Consider the following 13,656-nt stretch of genomic DNA (forward strand, 5'->3'; position numbering starts at 1 on the left):
TTGTTTAACATGTAACATTTTAAATTTTTCCCATCTTTGTGTGCATGTGTAGATCCAACATCCATTGGCAGTTCACGTGAGAGCCCCGGGCCAGCACAGATTCCCACCTCCTTACACTGAGCGTCTGTCACCAAACACCCTCCTCAACATAGCTGTGAGTTTTTAGAAAAGTTGATTGTTTATATGCCCCCTGTTCCTGATCCCCAACAAGCAACAGTGGCAAGGAAAAACTCCCATTTGACAGGAAGAAACCTTGAGCAGGACTGGGCTCATATATACTGGGTAGGAGGACCCTTCTGCTGATGGCCGTCTGGGTAGAGATTGAGGAGAAGGGGGAGGACAGGTAGAGGAGAGAATAGGCAGAGATCAGAGAAATACATTAATTATAACAAACTGCTGGTGTAAGGGTTGAGTTGGACCGTGCATAAACAAATAGCATTTTTTTCAACCCTACATTGGTGGCACACTTTTTGCTTTTACTTTTTAATCTTTTTTTTTGTTTTCTCTGTTTACTCTTTTTTTGTTGATTTTTGTTTTTTCTGTCTATTTGTATTTCAGAATTCCCCACTGTGTCGTGGTCCTTTCCCTCCCAGAGTTGGTCCAGTGCTGTCCCAGATTCAACGAGCCCAGATTCTTAACCCTCAGGTGAGTTACTTGCTCTTCGCTCATACGTGTGCACATACACACACACACATACATCATGCACTTGTGAAGGTATGTAAATGGTGGCCACAGAGAAATTCTTTCTCCACATTATTTCTGTAAAATTCTTTTCTAGCTTGGCATTTTTTCATAGCCTTCATCTTGAGTTTGAGGTGCTACATGCAGCCTACAGAAGGTGCTCAGCTTATGACACTCCTCCATGATGGCAGGGAATAAAGCTGTCACATTTGTGTAATTTTTTCCTAGCTAATTAATTGTTTATATGTAATTGCCATGTTTAATAATATATACACGTTGAAAATGAATAAGAGCATCATATATCTTGTTTCTAGGGACTTGGGGTCTCATCAGTGGTGAGTTCCTGTATTGATAAGCTCATGTTTTGGCTCATGTTTGACCTTGACCACATATCAGTTGTGGCTGAGTAAAACCCAAATTATTTTAGTTTCTTGACAGTCAACCTCTTTGCTAAATGTGTTTTGGATTGCAGTTTTTAAAATGCATGTTATTTTGGCCATACATGTTATTTGTCAAAGTCTTGGAGCATTTTTAGAACTGTTACGTAACCATATTTCTTTTGCGATATAGTGAGACACACTCTGTTAACAAGCATCATCCCATACTATTACACTTATTTTATCCGACCCAAACAGCACCGGTTAAACACCAGGTGGTGGATAGCACTATGAATATAGTGAATTATAGTTTTATTTTCTATCAGGAGTACCCCCATCCTGTAAATGAAAATATATTAATTCACTCTAAAGAAGAAAATAATAAGTCCATAATAGAAATGGAGATAAGAGCAGATAGATAAAGAAGGCAGGAATTGGTTCATATAAAGTGCTAACCAATCTGCTTTACTGTTTTAATAGTTCACTTCTGTACCACAGGTTCATCTTTAACTTTGGTCTATTTTCTTGCTTCCTGATGTTAGGTGGCTCGTTTTCCCTGCACTGGACCAGCCCCCCCTTTATTACCAGGTGGTGGTTTCAGGCAGTTTTTTGGTGGCTCTGTGCCATCTGGCCAGCGCATGGCATCACTGCCCCCCCGTGGCCTCACAAGCCATGGAGCAGCGATTAGACACAATACTACTCATCTTCATCCACAACACCATCGAATGCTCACCCAGCGCATGCAGAACCAGGCTGGGTAAATTAATTCGTATTTGTAAGCGACTACTGTGTGGGGCAGTAATTCACTGGTTGTTGACTGAAAAATTTCCATAACTAGAGCTCTATTTAAATATCTCCTGATCAAAGAAAGGTCACATTCATCTGCTCCACAGGAATCATAGCAGGACTGGAGGGGACCGCAGAAGTAGAGATCCCTACAGTAACTTGATGACTCAAAAAGAAAAGGAGTGGGTGACCAAAGTCCAAATGATGCAGCTGCAGAGCACAGATCCTTATCTGGATGACTACTATTATCAGGTATTTTTGTGTGTATTTGTACATGTGCACACACACTCTACATTAAACATTGTTTTTACAATCCTTTCATTTTTTACTTTATTATAATATTTTCACTGACCTCTATGTTTCCACATGTAGAACTACTATGAAAAAATGGAAAAACGTCAGGAAAGACAAACGGACAGCAGCAAGAAGGAGCATACCACCAAGCTAATAACACCCCAAATTGCCAAGGTTGAACATTCCTATAGACCTGGCAAGTGACAAGAATTTTGTACCACAACATCAACAACCCCTTACACTAAGTTCATAATTTGAAAGTTGATGAATGTTTGTCAACAGTTCAGTTTGCAGGTTCTCTTGGTAAGCTGACAGTCTCCAGCGTCAACAACCCCCGTAAGATGATTGATGCCGTAGTGACAGCTCGCTCAGATGATGAGGTTGGTATCCCCCCCACCCCCCGCACACACACACACACACGCACGCACACACACACACACACACAGAGTCAGCAGTTCATCGCAGGGCCATAAGTGAGCATTTTTCACTACTACCAGAACACTTTCCATGTTGATATGTTGAGCTACTGCCGCCCAACATATCACATCATGGATACAAGCCAAATAACCTTTCTGACAAAGGGTGTTGCTCTGACTTGTAGAATATAACATATTTCTGTCTTTTATATAGTATTGTATTTGCTAATTGAAAGTTTTGAATACATTTATTGCTACCTTACTATTATATATATATACATATCCACTTAAAAATGGTAAAGATATATTGGTACATATACTGTTGTGAATTTTACATATACAATATTTTGGATTACACTGCAAAAATGCAGCTAAAGTCAGAGGGCACGTACTGAAGTGTTTGAGTTAAAAACATAGAAATTCAATCTTTCCAGTGGCAAGAACCTTTTCTATTTTTGCATTTAAAAACTTCACATAATTTCATTATCAAATAAAATGTGATTGTGTGAAAAGCACTCTACATTCTTATACGTTAAACCCTTTTCCTTTTTGGGAGATTATTCGTAAGTCATACTTTTGCTGTTTTGGTTAGTGTTGGCGAGAGCTCAAGGTTGCACCTTGGGCCTCCTGCTCTGTTTGAGAATGGTTCTTTTAGAATGAGTGAACTTAAACTTTGGGTGCAGGTGAACAACTGTATCCTGTCCAGATGAGTTGGTGCTCCTGTGTTGGATAATTGTGGAGTGATTATTTATTTACTTTTACAGCATACACAACATTGTTCTATTTCTTTATGGGTGTTTTCAGAAACACCAGTAATGTACAGTTGCTGGTCATAGAATTAGAATATCATGAAAAACTTGATTTATTTCAGTAATTCCATTCAAAAATTTAAATTTGTATATTATATTCATTAATTACACACAGGCTGATATATTTCAAGTGTTTTTCTTTTAATTCTTATGATTATAACTGACAACTAATAAAAATCCCAATTTCAGTGTCTCAGAAAATTGGAATATTACTTAAGACTGATACAAAAAAGATTTCTAGATTTCATTTGTTGGCCAACTGAAAGGTATGGACATGAAAAGTATGAGAATGTACAGCACTAGTTGGCTCCTTGGGGCTGAATTACTCCATACGGATACCGTGGTCCTTGAACCAGGTACTGGTAGATTTTGCACTGTGTGCAGGTGCCAAGTTCTGTTGGAAAAGGAATTCTGCATCTCCATAAAGTTGGTCAGCAGCAGGAAGCATGAAGTGCTCTCAAACGTCCTAGTAGATGGCTGCATTGACCTTGGACCTAAGAAAACACAGTGGATCAACACCAGATGACAAATGACATGGCACCCCAAACCATCAGTGACTGTGGAAACAGCGCTTGACCTCAACCAACAAACATTCTGTGCCTCTCATCTCTTCCTCCAGACACTGTGACATGCAAAATTTACTTTCAGAGAAAATAACCTTGGACCTTTCATCAGCACTCCAGTCATTTGTGTCTAGTCCAGGCGAGATGCTTCTGAAGCTGTTTCATGTTCAAGAGTGGCTTGACACAAGAAAAGCGACAGCTGAAACTCATGTCTTGCATACATCGGTGTGGTCATTCTTGAAGCACCTCCAACTGCAGTCCACTCTTTGTGAATCTCCCCAAAAATTTTGAGTGTGTTTTGTTTTGACTATCCTCTCACGGTTGCAGTTATTCCTATTGCTTGTACACTTTTTTTCTACTGCATTTTTTCCTTCTCTTCACCTCTCTATTAATGTGCTTGAACACAGAGCTCTGTGAACAGCCAGCCTCTTTAGCAATGAACTTTTCGCCGTCCTTGCAATGGTCATCTTTTTGGACAACTGTCAGGTCAGCAGTCTTCCCCATGATTGTGTAGCCTTCAGAGCTAGACTTAGAGACCATTTAAAGGCCTTCACAGGTGTTTTGAGTTCATTAGCTGATTAGAATGTGACACCAGGTCTCTTCAATATTGAACCTTTCTGAAGTATTATAATTTTCCGAGGTACTGAATTTTGGTTTTTCATTAGTTTTCAGTTATAATCATCAAAATTAAAAGAAATAAACACTTGAAATATATCAGTCTGGTTGTAATGAATGAATATAACAAACGAATTCCACATTTTGAATAGAATTTCTGAAATAAGTCAACTTTTTCACGATACAGTATTCTAATTATATGACCAGCACCTGTATGGGAAGACCATGTTTTGGTGGTGTTTTTTTTTGCCAAGACTGCTGCTGCAGGTAGCCACTGATTTTGCTTTTCCTTGCCCTCATCTTTGGTGGAAATATTTTCAGCCAACGTCTGTCCAGTGTTATTGTCTCATTGTTGTTGAGCATTTATTTTAAAAAAGTCAGGTTGGTGTATTTGTGATTGATTTTCCACCTATTTGCAGGAGAAACGAGAGAAGCAAGTGTGGAATAAGAGAAGACAAATCCTTTACACAGTTGAAAAGGTTGGAATAAGAGCACTATGCATTCTGAAAACAAGCTAAATCAAAGTATATGAACCCTACATGATGAATCCTTAATACATGTTTGGCTCCTTCTGTCCACCACTGACATCCTTTAGATCTACAGCTTGTTGCTGGAGGTACAAGACTTCGAGAAGCATTTTGTACAAACTTCAGAGGAGGACCGGGAGGCTTTGCTTGAACAGCATAAAGCAAACACTTCGCAGCTGTGCAACTCACTGTTGGAAAAAGAGTGGGAAAACAGGTAAACCTTGTCGATACATTTGAAAGTAACTGTAATTACTTCAGTACATTAGTGACACTTAAAGTGTAACTAAACCCCAAAAACATTTAGGGTTTTTTTTTTCTGTCTAAAAACAAATGTAATTGGGGCTGAAGTAAAGTAGAGAGGTTGATTGATTTTGGTTCAACTCTTGACATTTCAGTCTGTTGGAGAGTGGCTTGGCGTGTCTTAACTGCTCCTGGAGCCCCACCTATAATCAGTGTATTTTTTTAATTTCCAGCTGAGATGTACGTCAGCCAAAAGCTAGGGGTTTAATTATAGAGTAACTGCTTCTTGCAGTACTGTTTTAGTACTGTTTTAGGCTCCTTTCATAAATTCTACAGCTGGCAAAACAGACTGAACCTTTTAACTGATTGGTTGAATATTTTCTTCAATTTTCAACACTATTGTGTGCACACACAAATGTGTTTGTGTGTGTGTCTGTGTGTGTGTGTGTGTGTGTGTGTGTGTGTGTGTGTACAGTATTTTCCAGACTATAGAGGACATATAACCAGCACCCACTAAAATTTAAAAGAAATGTATATTTTTTCACATACAAGCCGCACTGGACTATAAGCTGCTGATATCCAGGCTGAGAAATAAGATATTTGTATAGAAAGGTTTTTTACCATAAGTGTTTACTCATATGTCTGAACTGAATTTCTGGACTGCAGAGCGCACCTGATTAAAAGCCGCATAATCTAATTTTAGAAAGAAAATCAATCTTGTATTTATATAAACCGCACCGGATTTTAAGCCGCAGGTATCCCACGTAGTAATATGAAAAATTAGATCGAAAACACTCAGTACCGGTATATGTTTTTATTACCGTAAGAGACGAGTCACTGACGAGTGACAGACAGGTAAGAAACAACAGCCACTCTTTTCACTTGTATGTTTATACAGAGACCTTAAATCCAATTTTCATCACGTCAGGGTTTTTTAACTTTTCTTTTAATTTAATCCGCTTAGCAACATAAATATATTGTACCGGTAAATGCTTTTTTTTCTAACGGTGTCTGTAATGCAGCTACCTTGAAATATACGTTTGTATCAGCTACACACAAATTACGTTGTTTATGCTTTTTTACTCAAACAAGGAACAATCTAAAACTCCCCAATGGCCCACCTCTAAAATCTTCTATTTTCATCGCGGTGGCGATTGCTTTTGCCTTTAGTCTGATTTGTACAGCGGAAACAATAACAGTAATTTATGCCAAGATTACGTGCGCCAGTTCGATTTCCTTCTTCAACCGCCAGAGTGATCGCTTTTAACTTAAAAGCCACATCATATGCTTTTCTTCTAGTATTTTCCATGTTGATGAGGGTTATTAAAAATGAATGATTCACAATAGTTGTGATAGTGCGCCACGAAAAAAAACATAAATAAGCCGCACCGTAGAAAAAGCCGCAGTGTTTAAAGTGTAGAAGAAAAGTAGCGGCTTATAGTCCGGAAATTACGGTAGGTCAGGTCACGGCAGTAAAAATGCTGATCAAACAAAACAGAAACGTAATTGATGGCTTTATTCATCTTCCTCCCTGTGCTTTATAACCAAGATGCTTTATTTTTCTTCCTCCTGCATACTGAATCCACTGAACACTAAACCACTGTCACTTTTTCTTTCTGATCACTGTTAAAGCGCAACTGCGCAATTATTAAAGTCGCTTAATTCTCCCGTGCACCGAAACCACAACCGGATCTGCACAGTGGATACACATCAACCACCTGCTCTCTGTGTGTTCGCCCAGTCCTCAAGAATATCTTCAAGTTCAGGCCACCTGCTTTTGTGTCCTCTGAAAGCCTTTCTTGTCTTTTGGCATTGACTCAATTCTTCCTGCTGCCGCCTCGAACGTCTCACCGTAGATTCATTAATGCCAAGCCAGATCGATGGCCTTCTACTTAAAAGCTGCATCACAGGAATTTCTTTGTGTGTTTTCTATTAGGAGGGGCGTGAGGATGTAAAACTATTACCATATTTTGCTGTTGTGAGTCTTGGGTTGCATGTGCTAAGAAGAAAAACTGGCGCTTTCTAGTTTGCACTGACTTTCGCTGCCTGTCTCATTTTTGCACTTCCTGCTAGAGCATCCCTGAGGGCAGAAGAAAAATTCACAGAAATGCGGCATAAGCCGCATGTTTCAAAGCGTGGGGACATAACATCTCATTATGTTTAGGTCCATTCAGCGCTGCCAGGTTGATCCTCAGACTGTCCAGGAGCTCAGTGATGCCCTAGTCCAGATCTGGGAGGAGATCCCCCAGGACACCATTCATCGTCTCATTAGGAGCATGCCCCGACATTGTCAGGCATGCGTACAAGCACATGGGGGCCACACAAACTACTGAGAATCATTTTGAGTTGCTACAATGACATTTTGGCAAAATGGACCAGTCTGCTGCATCATTTTTTCACTTTCATTTTTGGGGTGTCTTTGATTTCCCCCCTCTATAGGGTGATCATTTTCATTTCTATCAAATTATGTGGCATCATTTTGTTACTAATACATCACCTACTTTTTATCAGGAAAGATATTTAAGATCATTTCCCCCCCCCCCCGTTTAGATTTGATGTGTTTTCGAAGTGTTTTTTAATTCTTTTGAGCAGTGTAAAAACACATACATGTGTGTGTGTGTGTGTGTGTGTGTGTGTGTTACTATGAGAGTAACCCCAGTGAGAGAGGGTACATGCAGAGGACATGGGAGAAATGGGTGCTTCGAAACCCCACATCCTCACTGACTAAGAAGCAGCTCTTAGCTCAGTGTTCGAATATCCGCAATAAGAAGTTGCACAGCTAGAGATTGATGAGGTACAGCGATGTGCCTCATCCACGGTACAAATATGCTACGGCAAGGGGGAGCCAGGTCAGCTTGGGGGTGGTTTCATCATCACCCCCAAATATTGAGATTGGGTACAAAGCCCCTATGTCAGACAGACTCAACACAAAGGCAGCTGACCTGAGAGAGAGAATCATGAAGTTCTGGGGCAAATCAACTACCTCCCTGACAAGGTTAACAAACAAAGTGCCAGACCAATCTCTACTGGAGGACTTGAACGCGGCACTATCAACCCCTACCGTCACTGAGCAATACTGGAAGAGTATCTGGGAGAAAGAGGAAAGGCACAACACTAATGCCCAATGGCTGCAAGACCTACAGATAGAGCACAGCCAACGTCCAGAACAAAACCCAGTTGTCATCACCTTAGCAGACATCCAAACAAATGAACTGCTAACATCAGGGAACCACCCAGAGTGGCTAACCCAGGGACAGACAGTCCTCATAATGATGGACTCCAGAAGGGCACAATACGATCCATCAACCAGCCCATAACTTGCCTCAGCACCACATGGAAGGTCCTATCAGGCGTTATAGTGACTAAGATCTGTAGGAACATGGATCAATATATGAGCAAAGCACAAAAAGGTATAGGCAACAACACCAGAGGTGCCAAGCACCAGCTATTTGTCAGAGCAAGTAGCCCAGGACTCTAGGACACGGCACACCAAACTGTGCAGTGCCTGGATTGATTACAAGAAGGCCTATGACTCAATGCAGCACACCTGAATACTGGAGTGCCTAAAGCTGTAAACCATCAACAGGACACTAAGAGAGTTCATCCAGAACTCCATGAAGCTGTGGAACACAACTCTGGAGGCCAACTCAAAGCCAATCGCATGTGTGAGCATCAGATGCGGCATATATCAAGGAGATGCCCTGGCCCCCTGCTGCTCTGCATAGCCTAAACCCCCTCAGCCAGATCATCAAAAAGAGTGGCTATAGGTACCAGTTCCGAAGTGGAACAACCATCAGCCACCTCTTCTACATGGATGACATCAAGCTGTATGCCAAGAATGAGCGTGACATTGACTCCCTGATTCACCTCACTTGGATCTATAGCAAAGACATCGGGATGTGATTAGGACTAGATAAATGTGGATGGATGATATCTAGAAGAGGAAAGGTGATCGCAACTGATGGGGTTGACCTACCTGAAGGGAACGATACTTGACGATTCCGCAACCAAATGGTAACCATGAGGAGGCAGGTAGGAGGTCAGCCACAGCCAAATACCTACAGAGGTTAAGGCAGGTCCTGAAAAGTCAGCTGAATGGTAAGAATCAGGTCCAGGCCATAAACACCTACGCTCTGCCAGTAATCAGATATCCTGCTGAGTAGATTGCTCCAACAGATACCAGGTACCACATCAGAGATCTCTGTCCAGAAGAGCACATGCCAAGGAACAGCTAAGATCCTGTGGAGAACCCTTTGACTCCCAGGCCTCTGGTAGAGGACCCAAGTCTGAAGGAGCTCAAGGGGGGAAGGAAGAGATTTTTATATTTTTTTTTGAACAAAAAGAAAGTCAGCTCAGATACAAATCCATAACTTTTTGAGGGATTCAGATTATTTGGGGGTGTTTCTTCTGAAACAAAAAAGCCATGACATGAATTTGAACTATAATTTAGGCTTTTAAATAAATGTATTTATTTTTACATTTTCTTTCCCTCAGAGTTAGTGATGAGCAGTGTTTGATGATTATGTCGGTGAGAAAGGGCAAGCGACTTATCTCCAGGCTCCTCCCCTTTTTGCCATCACAACAAGCTGGTGCAGTTATCATGGCAATTGCCCGCAACCTTCCTGTCCTGGCCAAGAAGGACAAACAGGACCAGGTACCCACCAGCCCTTCTACTTAAGATAAAGTACAGGAAGTACCCCTTTCTTGGTTTGGTTGCATTACACAGACAATACTAGACTGATCAGTTGCAGTCATTTACAATAACAGTCTGGTCACAAAGCAGGATAAAGAGGCAAACACAAAACAGTAGGAATATAAAAGCAGGTAGATGAAATAATAAGCAAGTAAGAACATATACGCTCACTGACCATGTTACAAAGTTCACCTTGCTAATAAAAGATTGCACAGGTTAGGAACAGGCCACATGCAAGACATACATCATCTTGGCAATTCAGTTTATGCTGAGGAAGATGTTGCTCTTCTTGTGCAGCTTTTAGAGCCTGTTGCATTTTCCAGCTTCATGTTCAAATATGGAGTTTGTTACAGACAAGGTGTAAAGAGCACAGAAGTCCAGTTACAGAACACCTCTCGGTTTCAGAACGGGGAGGTTGTTCCTCCTGAACAAGATCATTATATATTTTCTAAAAGAATTCATTCCTTGTCTGCTGGAGACTGAAACTATGATAGACAGTTTATTAAAAGGTATTTTAAAGGCGTAAATAAGGTTGTGGAAATGACTAAAGGTTATTTACATAGCTGTTCTGTGTTTTTATAATGAAACGCACTTAGCAAATATTTCCTGTTCTCTGTTTTTTAAGGTGCTTTGTTCCTTGGTGGAGCCAGTCGCTGCAGTGATCCCATCACTCTCAAGCTCTGCCCTCATAGGCCTCCTCCAGGAGCTCCAGAGCAGTGATGGACAGTTGGAATCTATACTGCACAACAAGGTATGAAAACAATAAAACCTACACACCAATATGAAACCCAATACATGCCACATCATATTTATAGGTTTTGTCCATGAGTAAAATCAAAAGAAAATATACTACTATTTGCATGTTTTCGACAGAGCTAATCAACTGAGTTAAATCTCTGAGCTGTCATTAGGCTTCTGCTGAAGTGCTGATTATATTATAGGTACTAAAACCAACTCAAAACACAAACCTTTCTTCTGTTCAGTTTGGTGTGACTCTGTTGTACCTGATCCTGAGTGAAGGAGAGAGGATGCAAACCTTGGACCCAAACTGTCAGCTTATGGAGGACAACAGATGGTAAGCTACATCACCCATATTACTTTTATCTTAACTCCACCTAAATTTTTAGGTTCTGTTCTATTTCCACCCTGTCTAGTAAATACTTTCTTCTCCTGCCAACAGGCAAAATAAGTAATGACCATGTCACTGATTTCTCAGTAAAAACATTTTTATTAGTGTTATTTCCACCATCTCTACAAGAAAATTGATTCAACAACCACATAGTTCAGAGGGAACGTTTGCCATAGCTGAACTACTGTACTCTGTCCTTTTTATAATGAAAAGCACCTCTAATATAATAGGTGGATTTTCTTTCTCTGAGTCCATTCTGTTGTTGACTTAGGGTTAGGGTTGGATTTTAGGCCATTGTCCTGTCCTGCATCATGCAACTTCTACAGAGCATGAATTGACGTCCAGACCATTACTTATTAATCTGACATAAACTTGGAACTCCAGTCTCTCCTCAGTCATTGTAGGCTAGGATCTGATGCAGCAAAGCAGAACCCAATTTATGATGCATCATACTTCATAGTTCAGATTACGTTTTTAATATATTATTTGGTGCTGCAGTCATATCTAATTTTTAAACCAGACATCATGCTGCATGTCAAAGTAGTACTGAGTAAAGGGGCCAGACAGAAGGAATGACTAAAATCCTATTTGAAATTTTTGTAGTTCATATTATCCAAACTTTTTTCATTCTCCTTGCATTTGACACCTTTCCAGCAATTTAAAAAAAAAAAAAGTAACATTTTCTTTTCCTTTTTTGTGTGTGCTACCCAGGACTGAATTGGTGTTCTCTGTGTCAAGGGAGCTGCTGAGCATTCCATCCTCCTCTCTTTCCTCTCCTCTCTTCGTCCCTCCCAACCTGCAGTCTCTCCTCTCTCGCTATGTTGATCAGCAAAGCCTGGAGTATTTGCATGACAAGTTACAGTAAGCTACATGAGCACATGGTCATTCGAAGCATTGTGTTTTAGGTACTTGTTATACATATTAGGTCATAGAAATATGTACCAAGAATCTGCTCTCATAGCACAGTAAGTAAATATGGTCTTTGTTTTTCTCAGGATCACTCCTTTCTCCAGGTAGAAGAGACATCACAATACATCTCTCACCAGTCTTTGCATTTCTGAATCATAATTCATTTAAATGTATAATACTGCTTTGTGAATATGTGTGGGTGTGTGTAAGTGATCTGAATATTCTAATTAAAAGGTATTTCTATTAAAAAAAAAAAAAAACTGCAGCCTCTTTGACTTTCTATTACTCCTGTTTTGCATTACAGATGTTACTGGCTACATCTTGCATAGAAATATGGGCATTTAACAAATATTTTTAATTTGTAAATATTTTTACATTCAGATTATTCAGTCATGCCACAGATGTGCAAAGTCAAGCACCCAGTCATGAAGTCTTCATTGGACAAATTATACCTAACCTTACATAGCGCTGATAGGTTTTACCAAGAGATGTTCTTAACACCTATGAGGGGCATTCAGGCCTTCCATACTGCATTAGCTTTCAACTCTCCACAAACAGAATTAAACATTTCAGATTAAGATGAGATGCAGAAAGGCTTCCAGTTCTTTTAAACTCTCCAGTTGACTCATTAGACCTATATGGATTGATATGACCTGGATGAAGAGAACCTATTACCACTTTATTTAGGTACACCTGTTCACACAAATAGCTAACAAGCCAATCACATTGCTACACCTGTAGATATGATTAAGACTTGCTGAAGCTCAAACCTGCATCAAAATGACAAGGCCTCCTGTCGCCTGAAAGTGTGCAATGGATTTACTGTTTATTTTCAGTAGAGGAATCCCCAGCTTGCTGAGCTCGGCATCATCCACAGTGACTCTCTGTTGGACACGCTGGTATAATCTGGTCAAGAGATGTTTGTGCGGCAGTGCGGGTGCAGCCACAGCGGTTTGACGAAGCAGTACATCAGCCTGTTCTTCCTGGAGTCCAGCAGGTGGGCAGCCGAATGTCATTTACTGAACTTGAGCTTTTGCACCAAAGTCGATTCAGCGGGGTCTCCGTTGGTGCGGCCGAAGAGAGCGTTGCCCCAGCGTGCAGAGTACAGGCTGTCAAACTGGTGACTGCATCGGTTGTGGAGATGGAGCCCGTTCCATGCAGCAGAATACACAGCAATGGCATCAATGGGTCTATTGCAGAAAGTTTATCTGGAAAAAACAAACAAACAAAGCAAAGTGTCATGTGCAGGCAAACAACTAACCAGAGATTACTACTGTCACCAAGCAAGGCACTTCCCAGGTACTTGCTGCCCACACCTTTCTTGGCTGTATTGTCCCCTCACTCCCCACTACTGTCCCTGCACACTCATGGACATTCTTTTGTTTGTAATACTCAATAGGCATGTAGGTCACAACATTGAACGTAAACATTTAATTCGGAAACAAAGAAGGCAAACAAGCAATTCGAGTATGGAGGCACCTCAATAACACAATTTCTATAGATGCGATTAGCGACATTATCCAGTTAGCAGAAAGTTGCTTTTCACGGCAAACGTTAGCTTTCGAGCACATTTACAGGTACTATTAGTGATGGGCAAATGATACCGAGGCTTCGGAG

General features: G+C 40.6%; 1 protein-coding gene across 3 annotated transcripts in view; it reads left to right on the plus strand.

Annotated features, from left to right (window-relative positions):
* Positions 1-12,299, plus strand: part of patl1 (PAT1 homolog 1, processing body mRNA decay factor) — a 34,903-nt gene extending 22,604 nt beyond the window's left edge. The window contains exons 8-21 of one of the 3 annotated variants that reach the window (XM_011620067.2): positions 53-154; positions 559-645; positions 996-1,016; positions 1,601-1,815; positions 1,952-2,096; positions 2,217-2,334; positions 2,421-2,518; positions 4,961-5,020; positions 5,137-5,282; positions 9,803-9,962; positions 10,627-10,752; positions 10,985-11,076; positions 11,842-12,035; positions 12,126-12,299. In XM_011620067.2, coding sequence (XP_011618369.1) covers positions 53-154; positions 559-645; positions 996-1,016; positions 1,601-1,815; positions 1,952-2,096; positions 2,217-2,334; positions 2,421-2,518; positions 4,961-5,020; positions 5,137-5,282; positions 9,803-9,962; positions 10,627-10,752; positions 10,985-11,076; positions 11,842-11,995 — 1,524 coding nt within the window. In that variant the 3' untranslated portion in view covers positions 11,996-12,035; positions 12,126-12,299. The remainder of the gene's footprint in view (positions 1-52; positions 155-558; positions 646-995; positions 1,017-1,600; positions 1,816-1,951; positions 2,097-2,216; positions 2,335-2,420; positions 2,519-4,960; positions 5,021-5,136; positions 5,283-9,802; positions 9,963-10,626; positions 10,753-10,984; positions 11,077-11,841; positions 12,036-12,125) is intronic. The other 2 variants (XM_011620066.2, XM_011620068.2) reach the window with 2 other exon arrangements.
* Positions 12,300-13,656: the final 1,357 nt, after the last annotated feature.

This window comes from Takifugu rubripes, chromosome 17 (assembly GCF_901000725.2).
Source record: "Takifugu rubripes chromosome 17, fTakRub1.2, whole genome shotgun sequence".
NCBI lineage: Eukaryota > Metazoa > Chordata > Actinopteri > Tetraodontiformes > Tetraodontidae > Takifugu > Takifugu rubripes.